At 48.4% G+C, this 24,385-nt stretch overlaps 1 protein-coding gene across 1 annotated transcript; it reads left to right on the top strand.

Annotated features, from left to right (window-relative positions):
• Positions 1-1,268: 1,268 nt before the first annotated feature.
• Positions 1,269-24,385, top strand: FAM47E (family with sequence similarity 47 member E). The gene is made up of 8 exons (XM_025190052.3): positions 1,269-1,419; positions 2,751-3,117; positions 5,315-5,472; positions 7,485-7,638; positions 12,180-12,359; positions 14,712-14,864; positions 17,225-17,302; positions 24,193-24,385. Exons 1-8 carry the CDS (start codon positions 1,403-1,405, stop codon positions 24,304-24,306), a joined length of 1,221 nt encoding a protein of 406 aa, XP_025045837.3. The 5' UTR covers positions 1,269-1,402; the 3' UTR covers positions 24,307-24,385.

Below are 24,385 nucleotides of genomic sequence, written 5' to 3'. Positions count from 1 at the left end.
AGCGTATGCAGCAGTGCTGTGGGAACCGACCCACAGCAAAAGCTTCACCAACCTAAATCGGCGTCATGTTGCTGAATGGCACATCCCCCCCTCCCCACAGACAAAAGGGCAGGGAAGCAAGCAGTGGAATTGCTCAGTAGCCTAGCGCTACTCTGTTAATCAGGCCCTGTTCTCAACCTGATTTCTCTGTGGTGTAGCTTCAACTCTTGGGAGGGCACCAGTCATGGGGAGTGGCTATAATAAGCCTCCTGGTGAAGCTACCGTGGACCCTGCCACCAACTGCCTGAGCCCTGGTGGCTCTGCCTCTTCCTGCCCTTTCCCAAGGCCTGGTGAGTCCCTTCTCTTCCCCACCTCCCTCTCTGCAAGAGGCTCCCTTCCTGCCACTGTTCCCGGCAAGCTGGAGCAGCCTCAGCTTCAGACAACAGCCCGGAGCTCAGGCTGACTTGGGGGGACACTGGCTCCTCTAGCTGCATTGGGTGGAGAGTTTGGGGTTCCACAGGTGAGGGGTTGGAAGGGATGGGGGTGCTAGCCTCCCCAAATTGTGGTTTTACTTGCTGCCCATGAGACAGCTGTGAGACCAGGCAGACCCACTTCTGCCTACAGATTTCCACCCTCGCAGGGAGCAACCATAGTGTGGCCTCAACTCTTCCTCATTATGTGGCTGAGATACTTGAGCAGTTATGTCAGGGCTGGTGTGGCGTTCGGCAGTGACACTGTGTAGTGAGTTCAACAGGGGTGTGAGGAGGCTGGTCCTGTAGGTGCAGTGTGAGAAGGGGAGCAACTGCTACACTGTCCAGGGGAAGGAAGGCCCTGGAGTTGCTGTGCCAGGAGGAACCCCCTCTTATCTGTCCTATGTCCCAAGTGCATTCATTACCAAGGGGGGGGGGTGACCCCATGTTGGATGGGGGAGGCTTGGGCCCTTGACCTCTGGCTCCAGAGGCAGGTACCTTATCTACTGTGCCACTGGAGGAGCCCTCCAACCTGGAAAAGCCCATGTGGGAGGCAGGCCATGAAGGCACAGGACGTGGTAGGCCTTGTGGCCGCACTGCTCTTAGGCGCAGGCCAGGCCTGGCAGCCACAATGTGGAGGGGAAACCTGGCCAACAGTTGTGGTGCACTGGAGCCAACAAGACAGGCATGATGGGGGTGGGGAAGAGAGGGAGTGTGGGGGGCAGATACACTCGGAGAGGCGTCAGTCAAAGCCTAAGTGACAGTTACTCTGCCCAACAACCTCTCCTGCTCTTGTACGCACACTCTGGCCATGGTCTCCTAGCAACCAGCTTGTGGACCGATGCCCAGGTGGTTGGAGCCGATGCTTGGAACGGAGACAGCCCGAATATTCTGCCTTGTCAGATGAGCGCCTTGTCCCGCCAACGGTTCGCAGCAGCCTCCTACCTGCAGGGATGGGCTCAGCCCCATGGTGAGCGGGGTTGTGGGGAGCCTGTGTGTGTCGTTGGCTAGTGGTGCCCATCCCGCTGGCCAATTCACATTGGTTGTGCAGCGGGTAGCCCCCTTCCAGAAGCTCGCCCTGCGAGCCATGTGCCATCCTGATTTGGGTGGGTGGCAAACAATGGCGCTGACATGGCAAACCTTGGGCCGCGTGCTGTTAGCAACACTCATCCCATTCCGTCTGGCGTGGTCAAGGGCCTTGCCATGTGGCATGCTGTGTTCTCAGCATAGGACTCTGCCTACTCTTACATCGTTATAGAGGGGCCCCGGCTGGGATCGTGCTAGGAATATGTAGGACTGTCCTCAACTAAGCATGATCCATGCGTGATCCTTGGACCTTTGTTGGCACGGGCTTATTTGATACTTAAATCTGTTTTAAAATGGGAAAGTGGTTTTTACCTTGCTTTAAAATGTTTTATGATCTCTTAAGGAGATAGAGGTTGAGGGCATCTAGCCAGCTATTAACATGTATGAAGGGCATGAGTTTGGTTCACTGTGCTTGTAGTGAGTGACTTTTGGGGTAGGTAACATGTCAGACTGAGAGACCTATTGGATCGGCATGCTCTTTGGGTTCATCTACCATCCATAATAACCCAGGCAGTTGCAGTGCAAGTCTCCTTGTTTATCCAGTGTTTGGTCTCCCTGATGAGAATCCCCATAAGGATGCCAAATTAATGTCCCTTGAAATGTGGCTACTTGGGTCTTTCACCCATTAACACGTATCCCAAAGGCCACGGAAAAACATGGGGAAGACATTAGATCACTGCATTCTTTGGTCCGATTTGTTTGATCAATGCTAAAACAATAAGACTTGTGCTTGTTTTTTAGGGATACATCAGGAACCATATTCCCAACTGGAGTGAGTTGGTGTGGCACCAGAGATGTCAATGGAATCACACCTGTGCCCAGCCAGTAGGAATTTGGTTCAAAGTCTTTATTTTTTTTATAGCAAATTATTTAATCATGGAGTATTTGGGCTTGATTTTCAGAGCCATTGAACAGCTGCGGTTCTCCGGGTCTTCAGCTGGAGCCCTGGCTGTTCATCATCTCTGAAAATCAGGCCACCATCATTGACAATTGCGGGTCTGCATTTTAGGACAGACTATTTGAACACAAGCACATGGCTCTGGCTGGCAGATTCCCCTCCCCACCTGCACCCTGTTGTTTTGTAGAGTCTCAGCCTGGCAGTGGACTGGAATGGAGAGTTCAGATTTGAGCTGGACAGGGGGCAGCGACACGACTGTGCTTTGTTAAAACTCCTCCCACTTACGTTAAGCGCTGACCAGCAGTGTTTGGTCTCAGGTACAAGGAGAAATTGTCTTGTAAGTGCTTTGGACGGCACAGCAAAGCGACGTTCTCAGGCTCTCTCAACAACCAGCGCTGGAGATTTTTGAAAAACGGCCTGGATGATTTCAGAAGCGGCGTCCCTGCTCCATCTGACAACATCATCATCCGTGGCCCAAAGGGGCCTTTACCGATTGTTCTGCCCAACAATGCACCTGATGCTTCCCGTGGGGCCCAGCAGAAAGCAGGGAAAATATTTGCAAGACAGTTCAGGCTCAGTCCCTTGCAGAAAGCCAGGCAGGATCACATTGCAAAGACAGAATACTGCCTGAGCCAACACCCTCTCGTGCTCTACCCTCATCTGAAAGAAAGCATCTCTCCAGAGGTAAAGTCTCTATGGGGTCTCCTGCTCTTCCCCAAGGCTGAGCACCCTTTTAGCATGTTTTAAATATCAAAGTAATCCAGAACACAGCCTCTCTCATCAGGTGACCTAAAACAATGTTCTTTCCTACAAAAAGAGCATCTACGAAGTCTGACTTGTCACGGGAAGGTGACCATAAAGACAGGGAGAGCTCTGAAGCGACAGAAGTCACCTCCAGGCTTCTGAGACACCCTGCTGATAGTTTGAGATTTGTCACACTGTTTCGGGTTCAGTCAGCAAACACATGAGCCACTATGCAGAAATGGACTTCTTTAATAGTCTACCACCTGGTTCCATAGCTGGTCCATTGCACAGTGAGCCATTGGTTCGCCTCATTGGGCACGCTCTGGCTCCAAGTGGGTGTTCGGGGACAAGGAATGGATTGACAAAGCACCTACTCAACCTTGGTGCGTCTTGTGCTTTCGGGCGGATTGCTTGCCTCAGAGGCTCACAGCAGCCCTCAATTTAAGCACCACATGTAGGGCATCAGCTTGCTGTTTGTTGAGCTGCTCTGTTCATTGGCCAGCATGAGGTATGGCGGGAAACCAAACTCCAGTCTTGGTGGACCCCCAAATGATACCGTGCTGGGTAAACCCCTTTCTTTTCCCCAGCCAGTCATTTCCCTGAGTGGAAATGGAGAAGTGGGTGCTGGGGGGAACCCACGCCCACCCTCTACTCTGCATTACAGCCCAGGGAGCTGTAAAAGCAGCTGCCTATAAGAGTCTCCAACACCAGCAGCAAGACACCTGGGCTACATCCCCAGCATCTTCCTTCTCTCAGGCACTTCCTCCTGGTATTTGTTGATGACTGTTCTTCCTACAGTCCCTGCAGCACTTCCTCTGTCCTCTCAGCTCCTCATGCACTAACTAACTGCAGAGAAGCCTTTTTATAACCAGTCTCAACTGGTTCTTTAATTGGCCCCCGGTGTTCTAACCAGCCTAGGCTCACTTGACTCTGTGAGCCCACTTCATTAGCTCCAGGTGCACAACAGGCCTGATTAACTCTGGCAAGTGTCTGCTGGTTCTGGACTAGCCCCTGCCAGTTACTCTGGGAACAGAGATTTACTCAATCTAAGGCTCATATACCTCCCTTTTATTACTCTTTTGTACAATTTACAAAACCAGGGAGCAGAGGTTGGCCAAGGGAGGGGCCTACGACTGTGGGGACTATTTCCGTTCCTGCATCCGCTCATGCATCTGGGCAGAGTTCCACTGGGCAGCATCCGCTGGCTTTCTTGAGATCTTTGGGGGGCAGTGGGTGCTGTCCGGAGTTCTCTGCTCAGTGTCCCCATCCGGTTCCCTCGTTTTAGCCCTTTGACCCTCACACTGTCCCTGTTTTCTCTTTATTTGTCCCAAGTAATGAGTTGGTTTTCTGGGCTCTGTGGACCCTGCCCATAGGCCGGGGGAGGTCCTTTAGATGTGGGCAGGCTGGACAAAAAATTACTCTTTTGTAACCCTGTGGCCTGCCCATGTCCTTCTCTTTCGTTAAAATTGAAAGATGCTCTGGAATCTTGGCCAACGTTTTACCTTGTGTGGGTCCTGACCTTACCTGGATCCTGGCCTGAGTCTAGAATATCTACTTCTCTCCCAGAATCCTGCCTTCCTCTGCTCTGAGGTCCCTCCCAACCTCTCTTCTGTTGGGAAAGAGCAGGGCCTAGTCAGTGCACACCCATGCTTATGGCTTGGAGGGGGGGGGGGGAGTTGACACTGAAGGACTTGGTGCAAACAAGCTGGGAGGGAAGCATTAAGCTTTTCACTCTGAGGTGGAATAGGGAAAGGTTATTATGGGCTTTTGGGGAGAGAGGAACCAGAAGCAGGGAGATGGCAGGCCTTGTATTGGGGGCCCTGGTGAACTCAGAGTGAGTATATTCATCCTTGGTGGCACAGTGCTGAGGAGGATCATACTGGTCAAAGGTTAAGAAGCAATAAGACAATGAAGTCCAATGTATTCTTTGTGCCAGGAGAGCCCTTGGAATTCGAGGCTAGATAAGGGGCCTTGGCTCTGTTTGGGGTGAGATGAAGTCACGGAATGGTTCATCACATGCTGGAGGGGGGGAAGCTAAGGCAGGAGTCTGTAATGGGGTCTCCTTGGCTGTCTCGGGGGGAGCTGCGCTGTAGCGAGGTGTTTTTGGACAGGTGCTGTGTTCTTGTTTGGCACTCAGCTTTTCGAAGAGGTCGTGGCCATCCTGGACCCGGAGATGTGCTTGCATAGTGAAGCAGGAGACAAGGATCGTGACTGGGAGAGACACACTCCTCAGCAAGTGCCGGATCAGCTGGAGGACGGGACAAGTAAAGAAATAAGCCTCACGTCATCCACACTGTGAGTACTGGGCAAACAGCACCTGCAGCTGCTTGAATCCACCGTCAGCTGCCGGGCCCGGGAGCAGTTCAGTCTCATTCACTTGAAATGAAATGTATTGAAAGAGAGGAGTTGAATGTTTCTGTGGGTGGGTCTCAGAAGGGTCGCCGCGTTAGTCTGTAACTTTAAAAAAACCAAGCAGTCCTATGGCAACTTAGAGACTAATAAATATACATACAGGCTACGTCTAGACCAGCATGGTTTTCCGCAAATGCTTTTAACGGAAACGTTTTCCGTAAAAAGCATTTTCGGAACAGAGCGTCTAGATAGGTACGGAAGCTTTTTGCGGAAAAGCGTCTGTGCCAATCTAGGTGCGCTTTTCCACAAAAAAGCCCCGATCACCATTTTCGCGATTCGGGCTTTTTTACGGAAAACAAATCTGGGTTGTCTACACTGTCCCTTTTGTGCAAAAGTTTTGTGCAAAAGGACTTTTGCCCGAACGGGAGCAGCACAGTATTTCCGCAAGAACACTGACAATCTTACATGAGCTCGTCAGTGCTTTTGCGGAAATTCAAGCGGCCAGTGTAGACAGCTGGCAAGTTTTTCCGGAAAAGCGGCTGATTTTCCAGAAAAAGTGGCCAGTCTAGACACAGCCATATAGTATCATGAGCTTTCATGGGCAAAACCCACTTTATCAGATGAGTTTGAGTGGATAATAACAGGGGGACTCTCAGAATTTATAACAGAAAAAACAGAGAAAAAAATACCTGTCACTTGTAGGGGCAGTGCCAACGAGGCTAATTGAGTGGGCTGGAAATGTCCCATATTGAGCTTTTGATGTCAATGAGGTATTAAATGTATGGAAAGCTGGTTTTATAACGGGCCATCTGTTTAATGTCTTTGTTCAGGTCCAGGGAAATTGTCAAATTTACATATGAAGATCAATTCCACTCTCTCTCTCTGTAGTTGGCTTGTGAAATTCCTTTGTAGAAGGATGGCTACTTTTAAATCCATGACTGAGTGCCCAGGCAGGTTCAAATGTTGCCCTACAGGTTTATGTGTGTTACCATTTCTGATATCTCCATTTATCCTTTGTCGTACAGACTGTCCAGTTTGGCCAATATACATGGCAGAGGGGCCTTGCTGGCACTGATCCCATTAGAGGATGTGCAGTTGTATGAGTCTCTGATGTTGTGGCTGACGTGGTCCTGTGATGGTGTCGCTTGTATAGATGTGTGGACAGAGTTGGCAATGGGGTTTATTGCAGGGCTAGGTTCCTGGGTGAGTGTATCTGAGGCGTGATGTGTGGCTGTTGGAAAGAATTTGTTTCAGGTTAGGGGCTTGTCTGTAAGTGAGGACTGGCCTATCTCCCAAGGCCGGGGAGAATGAGGGATCGTTTTCGAGAATAGGTCGTAGATTGTTAATGATGCGCTGGAGGGGTTTGAACTGGGGGTTGTAGGTGATGACTAATGGTGTTCTGTTATTTTCCTTGTTGGGCATGTCTTGAAGAAGCAGTTTTCCATCCCCCACTCCAGATCAGCTTTAGAAGCTTTTGGGACAGGCCAGCCTTTCCAGTAACTCTGCTCTGGCTAAACAGAAGAGCCAGCTCAGTCGACTTTTAAATCTTCTGCCTGGTTCCTCTGAGACATACCAAAAAGGCTTCCGAGGGCTGGCTGGCTTAATAGGATGACAGCACATAAGTCTTTAGGGACTGATCTGAAGCCATTGACACCAATGGAAAGATTCTCATAGACTCCAGTGGGCTGTGTTTCAGGATCTCGTTGCTGGTCTCCCTGCAGATCATAAAGATCTGCATATAAATCTCTCTGTCCTGTCGGCCTGCGGAGGGCAGCCAGCTCAATAATAAAGGAACTCGGTAGAAACAGCAGCAGTATCTTCTTCCCTGCAGCAGGAAGTCAGAATTTCAAGCTGGGCACAGCAGGCACAGAGACGATTATTCCTACCCCACTGCCTGTATGCTGATAAGAACCATGTACAGACTGTGAATAACTCTGTCCCTTCCATCTCTGCAGCCTCAAGCAGACAAAAAGCAAGAATCCGTACTTATACTTTTCCAAGAAAGAGGTCGCAGCAAGGGAAAAGGCAGCCATGCAGTGCTACGTTCCTCCCCTTGATGAGAACGTAAAGCGAGCGACCAAGGAGTTTTGTGACTGGGTTGCTTCTTGGGTAAGGTGAAAAGCAAAACTCTCCTAATCCCAGCAGTCCAAGAATGACGTGGCCAGTGTTTTTCAGCTTGGACATCTACATTCTAAGTAGGTCCCTCAGTAAAAGTGTCCTGAGCACAGCTTCCATGAACTTCAATGGGAGATGAGGATGCTCAACACCTCTTGAAAGATATAGGCTGCTTAGTGCCCAATTTCTGCTGGCAGTCACTGGCTCCCTTAGTCACTTTGGAAAATCCCAGCCTACATATGGCTTTAGGAGCCTTACCTGAGGCCTCCTAATTGAAGTATCCCACAGGCAAAGCAAATCACAAATTAGTTTATTGCATAATCCTGCCAAGTCCATCTGTTTGCTCAAGCATTTGCCTTAGAGAGGCATGCAGGGGAGGGGGAAGAATTATTGCTTAGATCAGGACTACTCAACTTTGGAAGCCCAGGGACTACAATGATATCCATGGCACATGCTAAGGGCTGAAACTTAAGTGTAATTGCATATACATGCAAATATATATGCAAATAGCTTCTTTCACTCTGACAGGCATGAATACAAAGATTAAGGCAAGACTGGACAACATGCATGCTCCATTTAAGTCAGTTCTGCTGATATTAATAACATGCAATATTTACCCAATTTCCACCCATATAAAAGGACTTTCAATGAGCAATGACCGTCCAGGAATTTAACTACTAAAACGCATATCAAAAGAAGATCATTATATTGACTACTTTTGTGTTTTGGCTCCCTCCCGTGGGCCGCATGTTGAGCCCACGTTAACCCAAACTGCACTGTAGGCCGCCAACCAACCAACCAACCAACCAACCAACCGCGGCCCACATGTTGAGATGTTGAGTAGCCCTCGCTTAGATTTTACTGCTTCATTTTTGAATCAGTGCCATGTTTTTTTGATTGACACTGATCTGGTTTAGTTTTGTCACTGGTTTTGATAGGCTCTGGTTTTAGTGAACACCGGTTAAAAATGTACAAATAAATAGCGGCACATTCCCTTTCTTTAGGAGGCAAATTCTAATTTGGGTGATACTGGAGCACCGCTAGAGTCACGGGGCTTGGATGGGTTTAAGATAGGGCAGAGTTTGCGGAATGCATCTGACATGTATTACACATGTCACATTTAGGACTTTAAATAGCTCTTTTTATTGGCCTAACTCTGCCTTCAATGAAGTCAATGGTAAAGCTCCCATGGACTGTCATGGGAACTGAGTTAGGACAACAGCGAGTGCTTTTGAAAATCCTACCCTGAGTACTTCCAAACCTGAGGTACTTGGTTATGCTTTCACTGAAGTTAGTGTCCATATTGCAGTGGACATCAATGGTGTTCAGACATCTTCTCCTAGGGTGCCACTTGGTACAGTGAGGTCTTGAATAACCAGGGATTTCACAACATCTTCTCACTGTGGCTATCTGTATCTGTGGAGCTCAGTGGGAAGTAGTCTCCAGACCAGTGTCTGCCTTGTTTCAATAGTCCATTTTCTGTCAAAGACCAAACTGTCTCCTTTGTGTCTGACGTACGTCATGGGAATTGAAGGCTTTAATTAGAGTTGGAGGCTAGCCTTGTTTGTACCAGTATTTTCTCAGTCATTCAAATAGCTGACTAGAAATGCATTTCTTCTGCTGCAGACAATGCCAGTGGTGTTTCTCTTGATTGATGTGCGTCACTTTAATAGGTACAAATGCTAAACTATCCCCCTCCATTCTTGACTGCACTGAGCTCACTCAAAACATCAGGGCAGGGGAGGGAACGGTGGCTCAACACTCTCTGGAGCTCTGACTCCAAAACTGAGCAGCCAAAGAGCTGTTCTAATGTGAGTCCATTTGAAATGGCTCCCGGGAAGCCATTTTGCTGGGAGCACAGTCCTGCCTCACAGAAAGCACTGAGGTACTGAGCACCCACAGGCCCTGTGGTTATTATTTACTTGTATTATTGTAGCGCGGAGGCGTTCCACTCATGGACTAGGCCCCATTGGTGCTGTCCAAACACAGATTTCAGTGGGAGCTGTGAGCCCTCAATGCCTCTGAAAATCAAATCATGGGTGTTTTGTCATTGACTTCAAAGGGAGCGGGAACAGGCCCAAAGCCTGGAGCATAACGTGCCCCTGAACTGTGCGCACGGAGGGCTCTCTGTATACAGATTCCTCCTGCTCTGTATACAGAGGAGTGGGGTATGGCATCTGTTCAGCACCGTCCCACCCTTCTTACAGGGTCCTCAAAAGGCTCCCCATGGGGTTATGAACTGAGCCTCATCGAGGCAAATTTGGGGGTTTGGGCTGGGGGTGCTTTGTGATCACAGCCCTGCAGATAATCTAGGAAGAGGTAATGAAGCCCCACCTTGAATTACTGTTGACACAGAGTGTGGGGTAGTGTAAGTTCCTTGCTGGTTGCTCTGTTTGGGCTGTGGGCTGTGGGTGACCCCCACTGGCAGCTGTCTGTAAGCACGGCCCAGCAGGGGGCGCCTTACCGCCCCAGGGCAGTGGCTAAAACCAGTTCTACAAGTTAAGGGAAGAGGCTGTACAAAGGAACTGGGGGGTTGGGGGAAGAGTCAGTCTTGGGCTGGAATCATGGAGGAACCAGTCTAAGGAGAGGGCTGGAATCCAGGGGCCTAAGGACCCCATCTCAAGGGGTCTGAGGTATTCTGGCCCAGGTTCCTGTAAACACATCACGTCTATGCTGTGCTGTATCCTGGAGAAGCAATAAACCCCCTCGATTCTACCGGCTGGCGGAGTCTGTTCTTGCTGCTATAGGGGTGCAGGAATGGGGGAACCCCAACTGCGTCGTCACACAGAGCTCCTCTTTGCTGGGGAACCTCCTGAGGGCATCTGTGTCCAGAGGAGGCCGTGGGAGCATAGACTCATGAGGGGGCTCCAGGAACCCCTGAGATCTTGAGTCAGTTGGCTGCTCACAGCCCTGGACTCCTGTGGCTCTTGGGATCTGTTGAGTGCTGGGTGCAGAGTCATCTCTCTGTCCTGTGGAGCCCAGGTCAGACATAGTCTTACAGGGCATCCCATTACTGCTACAGGAGTTAGGATTCCTGCCAATGTCCCCTCTGATTTTGGGAGCCCCCTCATGGGGGTCATAGCCAAGTTTGCCCTTTCCTAGGCCTATATCCGTGGGTGTTTCCGAGGAACAGGAAACTCTAATACCTCAAGCACCTGCAACCCCCAGTGCTTTCAGCTCAGCACTTTCCAGGATTTAGCCCAGGCTGGAGGATAGATATTCCAGAAGGGCAGATGTCCATCATCCATGTAGCGGTGCAGCTGCGTTTCCCAGCAGCGTTATCTCCAGTGGCTCTTTACTCCACCCCCTGTATGAAGCAGAGTAAGAGTGTGACAAAGCAATGCAGTCACTTTCCGGGCATACTAACCTATTGTTTCTTGTGACAGAGGCTCTCCTGTCATCTGATGTTTTCTGTGTTCATTGTGGCCAAGTGCTGTTGCTTTAAAACTGGGCTTGATGTGGACAGGATCGTATTAGGGAGCAGGACTGGGAAATGTTACATGAGAAATGTGGGCTGCATTGGCCATTTTAACTCTGACCTCCACCCTGACAAGGAGGGCTCAGATGCTAAATCTTCTTTTCCTTCCCTGCAGCGCCCTGTCCCCGCCCTTTAAGAGAAAACCATGGCAGGCGCTAGACCTGTCAGTCTCAGGAACTGTATTAAGTGGTCTTCACTGACCTGTTTAAAAATAAAAACCAGACCAGAAGTTACAGAATCTTTGACCCCTGTGTTGCACTGTTATGTACTGACTCATTAGTCTTACACTCTTTTGCTTTATAGCTAATCTGAGTGTGTGTAGCGTAGGAAAGGGGGGAAACTTTATGCCTTTTCTGATCAGAGCAGCACATGGTAAAGGGAACTCTGACATACTTCTTGAATTCCTGTACTGGGAAATCAAAGAGGAACTGAGAACAGTTTCGAAGAGGGGGCCTGGTGACTTCGCATCAGCAAGAAGATGTGTCCCAATGCGCATGGTGCAAGACGTGACCTCAGTTCTTGTGAGCCCCTGCTCTTCTAATCGAATGTGAATTGTGGGGCACGGGAGAAGTCACTTTCTGCCTGTTTGCTGGTTGTTTAGGAATCGAGGCTGTGATCTTCACAAGCATGCAAAAGAGTTGGGCACCTGAATCATATGGAAAGTCAGTGAGAGTTGGGGACATCTCAGCAGGTTCTTAGTCACCTACTCCCTCATCAAATGACCCGCCTGCTCTGAGATAAACTAGACATAGGTGAGGCTAACTCCTGAGTCCCTTAACACACTGGTTCTCTATACTTGGGGGCACACAGAGGTCTTCTAGGGGGTTCTAGTTATTTGCCTAGTTTTACAACTGTCCCCATGAAAAGTACTAGTGATGTCAGTACACACTCAAATGTCATATATACAATGACTTGTTTATACTGTTCTACACACTGTACTCTGAAATGGAAGGACAATATTTCCATTCCAATTGACTTATTTTATAATTATATGGGGACATTTTACAGGGCCAGAAACGGCCTCCTGCTACCTCCTATCTTTGGCTTATTGTTGCAGGGAGGAGAAAGTTATAACATTGAAGAAGATACCATCATGAGGCTGTTTGATGCTGGTTATGTAACCAAGCCCACGCTGGCTAAGACTGTCGAAGTTGTGGAGATAAACAATGTGCCACTAGAGCTGAAACAGTGTCTGGAGTTTTCACTCTCCCCGAAAGTTGTAAGGAGTCTTTCTAAGGTAAGGAGGCCAGGGGAAATGAAACAAGCTGCTCCTGCAGCTCCTATTAACATTCATGGGAGTTCAAGGTGCTCAGCACCACTCAGGAGCTGGCCCTCTATTTTGTACCGCTACACGGTCTTAGTCTGGGTGTTTCATATTGCCTTCCACATCAAGTCAATAGCAACATCCATAATTCTATATTCCATTATTAATGCAATTGGTGTAACAATCTATGACTTCTAGTATTAGCCAGTATTTTGTTCTGCTTCTCTGTTATACGCTGGCACAGTCGGAAGTGATCCTTCCATTCTACTGCATGCAACACTGCCCTTGTCCTAAGGCAGGCTTGGGACCACTCTCAGTAAGTCTCTAAAGCAACTTCCAAGAAATGACCCCCCAAATGGTACTTTCTACTGCGAGCAGGAAGAGAAATGTCTGATTCAGCAGAAAGTGCAGGACATGCAGATCAGGTTCTCCTCTAGCTTTGATCTCTCTTATTTTGAGCTGTTTCTACTGGGCTTCCACAGGGAATTTTCAGTGCCCACTGTAAATTATTTTTATCTCACTGTGTGTTTCACATGCCTAGTAGGTCTTCGGCCATTGAAAGGACGCCCACTAGCCATGTGGAAGGCCTTGTCTTGTGCTTTATTTACGTCCTCCTCATTCATTCATTCATTCATTCACTCATTCATTCATTCATTCACTCACTCTCTCTCTCTCTCTCACACACACACACACACACACACACACACACACACACACACTCTCACACACACTCTCTCTCTCTCTCTCACACACACACACACATACACACACACACACTCTCTCTCACACACACACACTCTCTCTCTCTCTCTCTCTCTCTCATACACACATACACACACACACACACTCTCACACACACTCTCACACACACTCTCTCTCTCTCACACACACACACACATACACACACACACACACTCTCTCTCACACACACACACACTCTCTCTCTCCCTCTCTCTCTCTCTTTCTCTCTCTCTCTCACACACACACACACACACCATGAGAAAAGACCGTCCCAGCCACCTCCTAGCTTTTAACGGCAGAACACAAAGAATATCATCTAGCCCCAGGGAGACGATTGCCAGAGTTTATGCTGCTTATAATGCTCAAGTATTGCTCGTTCTGTTTCCATGTGTTTGTTCCTTTCCTTTTCATGGGATCATCATTAGCAATTTTCTCCTGGGGCAAGAATTGGGGCCCAAGCGAAGTGAGAGCATTGATCCTCAAAAGCCCATTTTACAGAACCCCGAAGAAATATTCTTTCCACTCTGCAGAGCTTTTGATGCAAAATAATGCTCTTGAAATGCCACCTGCTGGTCATTCTGTAACATTGCACGAGGAGGAATGGTATCTGGATTCAGATCCATAATCCTTGGAAATGGCCTGATTTGTTAAAGTACTGTGATAAGGAAATATGTTATTTCTGCAGGAGGATGCTTTCTCAACCTATTACAACGTGAACGTGTGTCTCTAAGCTTGACTCTGTCCTGCCCTTGCTATGTCATTAAATGAGCAGCAGGTCCCGATCTGGAAAAAGCTGAGAACCACAGCTTTAATCAGTGGTCAGACAGTCTCGGGGCACAGACAGTATTATTTCCCAAAGACTCTGTCAGGACCTGAGTGCAAGTTTTTGCAGAGGCTGCAGTGTTTGAGATAAAGAGTTTTGCAGGCTGAATGGTGGTGTTGGGATGTTTGGAGTTCCTCTATTTTTGCCTGTGCCTTTGGGCAGCCCTTCTGCTGATATAGATGAGTACAGGAGAGTGAATGGAAAATTATAACTGTCTTCCTTCCTAAATAATTTCAATTCCCACAGCTCCACGTGTTCTTTCTTCTCTCCACCTCATTCCTTCCACTCCCAGATTACCCCTTCTGTTTTGCTTTTTATTATTGAGGAATACTTTCCAAGGAAAGCTGGCTGCTTCTAGTTAAACCCAAATTCCTGTCTATTTCTTTGTCTATGAGAGAGAACAACTCATTAGCACAGAGATCTAGGTGGCAGAACATGGAGAGAATGATTTCATTATCTGAAGTATAATAAATAGTAGAAGAGTCGGTACTTTTCATTATATTGCTATTGCTAGGGATAGCTAGTGAAACACCTCCGACTCATATAGCAGTAACAGGACTTACACTCGCTCTAGGCTCCAGAAAGAGACACAAATTATTCCATCTTGCAGTCACTATTCTGGTACCTGAGCACCTGACCGCGTCGATAGATCAAGTCGGACATCCCATCCATTAGGAGGCAGTGGTTCGCATAGACGTGGGAGGCAAGTCAGCCCTACATGATTAGAAGACATTCTGAATGATGAGGGTTTTATTTTGCAGGGTCTCTACCAGCCCAAATGGGAGAAGTTCAGGTACGGAGCCTGGTACCTTGACCCTAAAACGTGGAGAAAACTAAAAGCAAACGAGCCTTTAGAAGATCCAAAAGTAGCAGCTGAAAGGTTGCTGAAGTTAAGGAAGCGCTTTAGTGAAAAGGTATTGTAAGCAGCTCTGGAATCTCTGTGGGGAAATTCACATCCTAGGTCAGAGCACATGTTGTCACAGGGGTTACGTCTAGTCTCCACCTCTCTGTCGACAGAGGGATGCAAATCAACCATGTCGAAATTGCTAATGAAGCCGCCGCTTTTTTTTCGACACGGAGCTTTTTCGAAGAAAAAAAAAAGGACAGTCTAGACGTGGATCTGTGGAAAATAAACCCTTTTTCGACAGAACCTGTATTCCTCAAAAAATGAGGTTAACAGGATCAGTCGGAAAAGGGTTTATTTTCGACAGATCTGCATCTAGACTGCCGTTTTGTTTTGTTTTTTTTCGAAAAAGCTCCGTGTTGAAAAAAAGCGGCAGCCATGTTTATGCTAATGAAGCGCAGGATATTTAAATCCCTGCTTCATTAGCAATTTCGACGTGCCTAATCTACATCTCTCTGTCGACAGAGAGGTGGAGTCTAGACGTAGCCTGGGACGTGGGCACACCATATGCTACCCATCCCAGTCACAATGGGAGGGGAATTATTTGGATTACCCACCCTCCTGACTGTCATTATGATGGCTGATTATTTGTTGACTGACAGTTGGCGGTGCCAATCATGGGTCAGGGCTCCAATGGTGGCTCCTTCCAGGGGGCCAGAACTATGTTGCCCTGGCAACTTCTCCTGGAGGGGGGCCAGTGCTGGCTGGGCCCCCCAGTCAGTAGCTCATTGCAGGGAGGGATGCCCGTCCCCTCCAACTGGCAGCTCCTCATGGGATAGGGGAGGGCAAGGGCTGGGCTAGCTTTCTCCCCCAGCAACTCCTCACGGCAGGTGATGCTGGGCTGCCTGGTCTCCCCCACAGCTAGAAGGTGGGCAGTTCCTAGCATGGGTGGAGCTGGAGCTGGAGCTCGGCTGCTCAGCAGCTCCTCAGGGGGCCACGGGTGGAGCCGGGGCTGTTGGCCAGTGGGGCTCCCCCCTCCATCTGTCACTGTGTCCAAGGTCCAGTGGCTTGGGGGCAGTGGAGCACCCCAGCTCCATCTGGCCACTCACTTCCTGGTGCAGCCGCTCCTCTGTGGTCACTCTGCAGTATAACTGTCCCCAGTGGTCATAGTGGAGCATAACTGGCCCTCCCTTCAGACCCTTCCCTTTCCATGTTATGGAAAAGACTCGAATTCCAGGCACATCCCATTTTCCGGCATAACCAAACCCTGACCTTGCTTTAAGTTACGAGAAGAGGAAGCTGCAAACTAAATTTGGTGACCCTGGCTCTTACCATTTAGGAGGAGTTCTTGAACAAATGGTCGGACAGAGGGACTCACAGACAGACAGATGCACAAACTCTCTAAAATATATCTTATCTGTGTATCTAGATATATCTAGATAGATATATAGATAATTGTATATATTCATTATTCCATTGATAAACAGAGACTTATTAATTTTGCAACCATTTCCTTTTCCTTTTCTTTGTTTAGTTTTTTCCCTTTTTGTTCTCACAAATAAGTACAGGAGTGAAAGACAAACTCCAGCCTCTCAAAGGCCTGAGATTGTAGAAGTTAAAACTGACACACGCTCTCACCCAACCACAGGGCGCTACTTTCTGAGTTAGAGAAAATATACACTTCAATAGACAGAATAAACAGGAGTACAATGCCCATTAAATTTAGGGTGGTGGTCTAGTTTTGGTTTGCAGAACTGCAGTAAAGAAATATCAGTCCCGTTGTTTTTGCTTTAAAATGTAAGAAGGTGGCAGGTTCTAGAAGAAAGATTTTCTGTGGACTCACTCTCTTGGATCATTTCAGTTCTATTATTCCTAACCCAGTAGTATGATAAGGCATGAATGTCTGGCAGAGGCAAAAAAGTTTGCAGGAAGAGGGGAGGCGGAGGATACGGAGAAACAACCAAGCTCAGAAGAAAATTTTGTCTTTTTGTTATTATTTCGGTTAACAATAAATGTAAACCCCAGACTGGGAATATTTTGGGGCCCTGTCCCATGTGTGTATTTTGTGATAAAAGCTGGGTAGGAATTCCAGCTGGTTACCACAGCTTTACAAAACCATCCCTAGTAATTAGTCATTTGCTACAACACTCACTGGAAAATGACACACTGTCCCATCGCAATTCAGTCCTTATGAAACACTGGGATTGCCATAAAAATAGCAAATCACAAATTATCTCTTGAACGAACTACAGTTCATGAGATTAATTAGAAATGGAACTTGCCGTATGTGTGAGACTTTCACAGAAATAACCTTCCTTGTCCCTTTCTCGCTTTGTCGGCTTGTTGTATGAATGAAGGCATGAAAAAAAGCATACATCTGTGAGAGTTATTCTGGAGCGTTCCCTTAATTTGGTTTGGGACTTGTCCTAGGAGACAGACGCAGTGCAGCTCCATGGAACGCACGCTTTTAATGAATTCCTGGAAAAGAAGGGCTACCGGAAGCCTGAGGTAAGTCAATGAGAGAGTAACAGGCTTGTTGACATGATCAGCAGCACTGATCGGAATGTCCTGTGTCCATGGAGAACAGAGCTGTGCTCAGGGCACCTTGGTTTAAGCACTGTAGTTTCTAGCACAGTGTCAGGATACCATGCTACTGAATTGTGCTCTTAGCCCTGGGGCCAAATTCACTCCTGATAATGGCAGGAAATTCGTGGAAGCCGAACACCAGCCCTACTGGGCCTGAATTTGGCCTCTTCACTGTCAAGTGGATGTGGGTAGGCCAGTTCTTGTTCAGAACAACTCACACTGGTCCGGCTAGCACCCTGCTGGCAACGACTGCATTGAAACACGCCTCACCGGAACACACAGCAAGATATTTTGTCATAGCCGCCCTCAGCCCACCAAAGAGCCCTCCTCTTAGGCCGTTCATTCAGAGTGCAGCAAGGAAGGCCGGACTTTAGCATGCCCTTTGGCTCATTGTGCCTAATGTTGCACCCATGACGTGCCCGGGCGTTCACATGCGGTGTAACTTATTTCAGGTCTTTTGGCCTGTTTTGAAGTCACCACTCACTGCCATTTCCACTTAGCTCTTTGGCTGCAGTGTCCTCCACAGCTTCCATGCTGTGGCTGAAAGTGGAATCGTTTCGAAGTGCTGGATTTCCAGTGGAGGTCATGATAGATGGGTGAGGAAGCACCAGAAGGCTACGTCTACACTGGCATGATTTTCCGGAAATGCTTTTAATGGAAAAGTTTTCCGTTGAAAGCATTTTTGGAAAAGCGTGTCTAGATTGGCAGGACGCTTTTCCGCAAAAGCACTTTTTGCGGAAAAGCGTCCGTGGCCCATCTAGACGCGCTTTTCCGCAAAAAAGCCCCGATCGCCATTTTCGCGATTGGGGCTTTTTTGCAGAAAAGAAATCTCTGCTGTCTACACTGGCCCTTTTGTGCAAAAGTCTTTCAGAAAAAGACTTTTGCCTGAACAGGAGCAGCACAGTATTTCCGCAAAAGCACTGACAATCTTACATGAGATCGTCAGTGCTTTTGCAGAAATTCAAGCGGCCAGTGTAGACAGCTGGCAAGTTTTTCTGCAAAAGCAGATGATTTTGCAGAAAAACTTGCCAGTCTAGACACAGCCGAAGTGTTTTGCTCTGTGGAAACTGGTGACATGAGACAGTCAACAGGCAAAGATGGCATATCCCCTATAGAGGTGTCTGAGACTCCCAGAAATGCTGGGCTTATGGATGTCATCTGGTGCCTGGCACTCATTTTGACCATGTTGTACAAATTTATATACGATAGCTTAAGTCTGACCCCTGGCCAAACAGTGTGACAGCCTGGCACCGAATATCCCCAAATCACTCACAGAAGAATGGTGAGATGGAGACAAAAAGAAGAAGTGGGTGGCAGACCAGACAGGAAGAAGCAAAGCTAGAAAAACTGCAGGTGGAGATAGAAAGAGAGCTGCAGATCAGAGATTGTCTCTCCCCTGTATTTGTCAATAAACCCCTCCTTATTACCTATGTAAATAAGCGATATTCACACCATCCAGGGTCCAGATGGTTTGGCGTGCATGTTTTTGCCCTCACCCCAAATATAGCATAGTGTTCCTTGGGTCTCCCTGGGCTGCATTGTGTTCTTCTTCTTGGCCTTAGCATCCTTTCATTCATCCCCTTTTTACTCACCTTCCCTCTCTTAAAGGGTGTGTCTACACTGCACCGTTATTTCAAGATAACTAGTGACACTAGTGTTATTTCGAAATAACAGTGCGAGCGTCTACATAGCCATTCTGTTATTTTGAAATAATTTCGAAATAATGGACGGCTTATTCTGAAATCTGTAAACCTCATTCCATGAGGAATAACACCTATTCTGAAATAGCTATTTCTCCACTGCCCCGCTGCTGCTATTTCGAAATAGCCCCTCACCAGGGCCATTCTATTCCGGAATAGCTTATTCTGAAATAACCGTGCAGTGTAGACGTACCCTTAGAGTGAGCTTCCTTCTTTCCAGGTTTCTCCTCCCTTAGCCCAGGCTCCTTGCTTGCAGATGAGTCTTTCTTGTCGTCTCCCTTAGGTCAGTCTCCCTGTTCCCCCTTCATCCTCTGATCCGGAGGCAGAGTTTCCCTTTCAGCCCGTCCCACACCAGAGTAAGTTCTATTACCTAGCTCATGCATTAAAGCCGCGTCTTCCTGCCCATAGTCATGCCCCCTCATCTCAGTCAGCCCCAGAGTCCTTCTCTACACCCTGTCAGCAAAAAACTTCTTGTTCTGGTGCACTGGGGGAGTGAAGCCTGCAGCGATGCCTCAGGAGGCTTTGTGGTCCTGGCAGCCCGCAGTATGCAGGGGGAGAAAGGAAGAGGGTGATGTGAGTCTCTAGGTGTGGGGAAGACAGCATGAGGTGGCAGGAGAAGGTGGGCTGCAGCTGGGGCAGTAAGGTGGCCCTCATTAGACTCAGCAGATCAGACATGGTTGCCCTTTCACACTGCTCTGTGGGCTCAGCAGGAGCAGAGCCAGGTTATGTTGACTAAGCAACAGAGAACAAGGCCAGGAAAGGAGAAAAGCAAGGAGAGAAATGGAACCACAAACACCAGAGAAAACTGCAAGATTGCTGAGAAACCAGAGGGTGTCTTGGTGGTGGCTCCCTTTTCCCCTAACCTTTGTGCTGTCTTTCACCTCTCTCTTTTCTCTTTGGGGCTGGGCTTCATTCTAGGGTTGCCAGGTGTCCGGTATTGGCCCAGACAGTCCAGTATTTTCTGCTGTTCTCGGATGGAAGGCTGCTTGGGCTGCATCTGGTGGGAGCAGGGGGAGAGTGGAGATTTAAAGGCCCAGCTCGTCTTTTTTTGTGTGTGCAAGTTTTTTTTTTTGCTCAACAACTTTGGTTCCCCCTCCCCTTTTTTTTTGCTCAACCAATTTTTTTCCTGCCATGTTTGGTATTTTTTGTGAAAGTATCTGGCAACCCTACCTCATTCAACCAAAATAGGACAAACAACATGGTGTCCTTTACAGGGACACTATTTCAGATTTTGGGGGGGGGAGGGCGGGACCTGTGCATGCCATGATAGTGTGTGTGGAGGGGATGTGGGTAGAGTGAGGACAGTGGCTTCAGCAGTGTTATTAAGCATGCTTAGTACAAGCAAATCAGAGGTGTGGGGGACTGACCCTGTCCACTTTCCTCCACTCACACACCACCTCTTTCCAAAGGCTACTAAGGCACTTGAAAACTCTAGTTTTTTGGCAGATAACTTAGCAACTAGCTGACAGGAGCACTGTATCTAATTCCTATATAAAAGGAAGAAAATTAAATAACTATTAGATCTACTCAACTCTAATACTAACGTCTTCTGAAATCTTGTGGTAAATCATTAAGGGACACTGGGACACTAGTATTAACATTTTAGTGTATATTCTTATTTCACTACTAAATCTGCAGAGAGAGAGAGAGAGAGAGACTATCAGGACTCCTGGGCTCTGGGGGAAAGTGAGGCCTACTGGGTAGCAGGAGGCAGATACATCTGGGTTCTATATAAGAACGTCAGAATGCCCATGTTGTGTCAAACCAATAGTCCATCTAGCACCATATCCTACATTTCAACTGTGACCAGTACCAGGTACTTCAGAAGGAATACACAGAAAAGGTTGGTTGAATGAGGTAGGATTGCCAGACACTTTCACAAAAAATACCGAACATGGCAGGGAAAAATTGGTTGAGCAAAAAAAACGAGGGGGGGGGGGAAAAGTTGTTGAGCAAAAACAAAACAAAACACACACACAAAAAGACACGGTGGGCCTTTAAACCCCACGCTTCCCCCTGGCCCCACCAGACACAGCCTAAGCGGCCTTTCCTCCGAGAACAACAGAAAATACTGGACTGTCTGGGCCAATATGATCCATCAAGTGATCCATCCCATCACCCATTCCAAACTTCTGGCAAACAGAGAGTAGGGATACCATCCCTGCCCATCCTGGCTAGTTACTATTGCTGGACCTATCCTCCTGAAACTTACTTCATTCTTATTGGAATCCTTTTAAATTGACAGTTTGGTCCTTTCCATTATCTCCTGGCAAAGAGTTCCATAGGTTGACCATGAAGAAATAATTTATTTTGTTTATTTTAAATCTGCTGCCTATACATTTCATTGGGTGACCTTTTTGTATTTTATTAGTGAAGGAGTAAATAACATTTCCTTATTCTATTTTCCATACTATTCATGATTTTCTAGACCTCTAACATATCCCCCACTCTTTAGTCATTTATTTTCCAAGGTGGAATATCCTAGTCTTTTAAATCTCTCCTCATATGGAAGATGTTCCTTACCCCTAATCATTTCTGTTGCCTTTTCGAAATCCAATATATCCTTCTTTAGATGGGATGACCAGACCTGCATGCAGTATTCAAGATGTGGGCATACTATGACTTTTTAAAGAGGCAATATGATATTTTCTGTCTGATCATCTTTTCCTTTCCTAATGTTTTCCAATATTCAGTTAGCTTTTTAGATTGTCACTGCACGTTAAGTAGATGTTTTCAGGGAACTAACCACGATTCCAAGATCTCTTTCTTGAGAGCTAATTTAGACTCCATCATTTTTGTATGTATAGTTGGGATTACATTTTTCCAGGTGCATTACTTTGAATTTATCAACATTCAATTCCATCTGTCACTGTGTTGTCCCGTCACCCAGTTTTGTGAGATCCCTTTGTAACTCTTTGCAGTCAGCTTTGGACTTAACTATTTTGAGTAATTTTGTATCATGCAAATTTTGCTAGCTCACTGGTTACCCCTTTTTCAAGATCATTTATGAGTAAGTTGAAGAGCACTGATTCCAGAATAGACTCCTTGAGCATACCACTATTTATTCCAACCCTTTCCCCCCGATCTTTTAAGTGGAGTACCTGGCAGTGTTTTTATGATCATCTAAAGATCCTTTAGTTACTTGAATGACAAACCTTTTGTTATCTTAATCGTACTGACTCCTAGGCTGTGTCTAGACTAGCAAGTTTTTCCGGAAAATCAGTCGCTTTTCTGGAAAAACTTGCCAGCTGTCTACACTGGCCGCTTGAATTTCCGGAAAAGCACTGACGATCTCATGTAAGATTGTCAGTGCTTTTCCAGAAATACTATGCTGCTCCCGTTCGGGCAAAAGTCTTTTTCTGAAAGACTTTTGCGCAAAAGGGCCAGTGTAGACAGCACAGTACTGTTTTCCGCAAAAGAGCCCAATCGCGAAAATGGCAATCGGGGCTTTTTTGCGGAAAACCACGTCTAGATTGGCCATGGACGCTTTTCCTCAAAAAGTGCTTTTGCGGAAAAACATCCTGTCAATCTAGATGCGCTTTTCCAAAAATGCTTTTAACGGAAAACTTTTCCACTAAAAGCATTTTCGGAAAATCATGCCAGAGTAGACATAGCCCTACTGTTTATAAACAAGCTACCAGCCCCAAAGGCAAAGCTGGGAGCAACACAAGCTCTGTGGCAGTTAGGAGCTGGGTCTGGGGTCAGACCTCAACTATGAAATTCAAGGGGTCAACTTTGTGGGGGAGCTACAGCCCCCCCCATGCTCCTAAATGGCATCCCTGGTCCTTTGCCTGCCTGGGCCCAGCAGCCACTGGCTTTGCTCCATGGTAAGTAAGGCAGCATTTGAGTGGCTAGGCCCTGCTGTCTCCTCGTCGCACGGCTCCTACCCCTCCCCAGAGAAGCAATGGCCTCTGGGGAAACTCTCCGTGTGTGTTTTGCTAGGACACTGCCATGGGCAGAGAGATCTGATTAGTTCTCCTGACTTGAGGCTCTGACTCCCTGTAAAGAGAAGCAGGATGTAAGGCTGGACCTGGGCCAAAGCCCGTTGGCGCTAGAGCAGTGGTCCCCAACCTTTTGAGGTTGTCGGGCGCCAGGGGGCGTAGCCGTTTGCCCGCCGGGCGCCAGGGGGCGGGGACACTAGCGCGCCCGGGGGCGGGCCCCCCCCTTGACGCATGCCCGGGGGCGGCCCCCCCCTTGCCACTCGCCCCCCCCAGCTGCGCGCCCGGGGGCGGGGCCCCCCCATAGCCACGCGCCCGGGGGCAGGACCCCCTCCAAGGGCCGCGCGCCCGGGGTCGGTGCTCCCCCCCCCCCCGCCGAGTGCCGCACGCCCGGGGCCGGCGCTCCCCCCTTCCTGCCGAGTGTCGCGCACTCCCCCCCTCCCGCCGAGTGCCACGCGCTCGGTGCTCCCCCCGCCCCCCTGCCGAGTGCCGCGCACCCGGGGCCGGCACTCCCCCCCTCCCGCCGAGTGCCGCGCGCCCAGGGCCAGCGCTCTCCCCGCCGCGCACCCGGGGCTGGCGCTCCCCCCCGCCGCGTGCCCAAGGCCGGCGCCCGCCCCTGCCCCCCCCACCGAGTGCCGCGCACCATGCGCTCCCCCCGCCAAGTGTGCTCCCCCCGCAAGCGCCCGTGTGCCATGTGCCTGGGGCCAGGCCAGCCCCGAGCACCTGGTGGGCGCATTGAAATGCCCCCGCGGGCACCGTGTTGGGGACCACGGCGCTAGAGGCTCTCAGCCCTGTTCCCAGTGAACCGTTGTCCATGTCACTGAAATCACTCGTGGGGGGATTTCAATTGAGAGAGCAAAGAGTGGATGAGCGACGGGAGCTGAGCTGCCCTTCACGTATCAAAAAGGCTCTGCCTAGGCCAAAATGGGATCAGCACATGACTGTCAGGAAAGCCTGCCTTGCCATTGCCCATGTGGTAGCTATGGAGACACTGCCATAAGGCACCTTCCAACCGCTCTACACTCCTGCCATTAAAAAAAAAGTTCTGTGTTAAAGCACTAAACACGTTGACATCTTGGTCCTCTGTGACATGTTCTTTTATTTCTTGTGCTCAGCCGCTGGCCATTTAAATACATCCCTAGTAACTGTGCTTTATATCTATGTTTTCTTTTAGTTTCTTCTGCAGATGCTGGCTGCAAAGGATGATAAAGGAGCGAAAGAGGGAACATCAAAAGACCTTAAAAAGACGCAAAGAGGTCGGAGCAGGATTTCCTCCCACACTCGCTAATAACTGCAGAACTCTCACTTTGTTAACTCATATTTGTTTCTTCCAAATAAACCACTCTGAAGGCTCCCACAAGGGGCAT

This window comes from Pelodiscus sinensis, chromosome 4 (genome assembly GCF_052426305.1).
Source record: "Pelodiscus sinensis isolate ZL-2025 chromosome 4, ASM5242630v1, whole genome shotgun sequence".
NCBI lineage: Eukaryota > Metazoa > Chordata > Testudines > Trionychidae > Pelodiscus > Pelodiscus sinensis.
The sequence above is the reverse complement of the archived record's forward strand: the minus strand, read 5'-3'. Positions and strand labels throughout refer to the sequence as shown.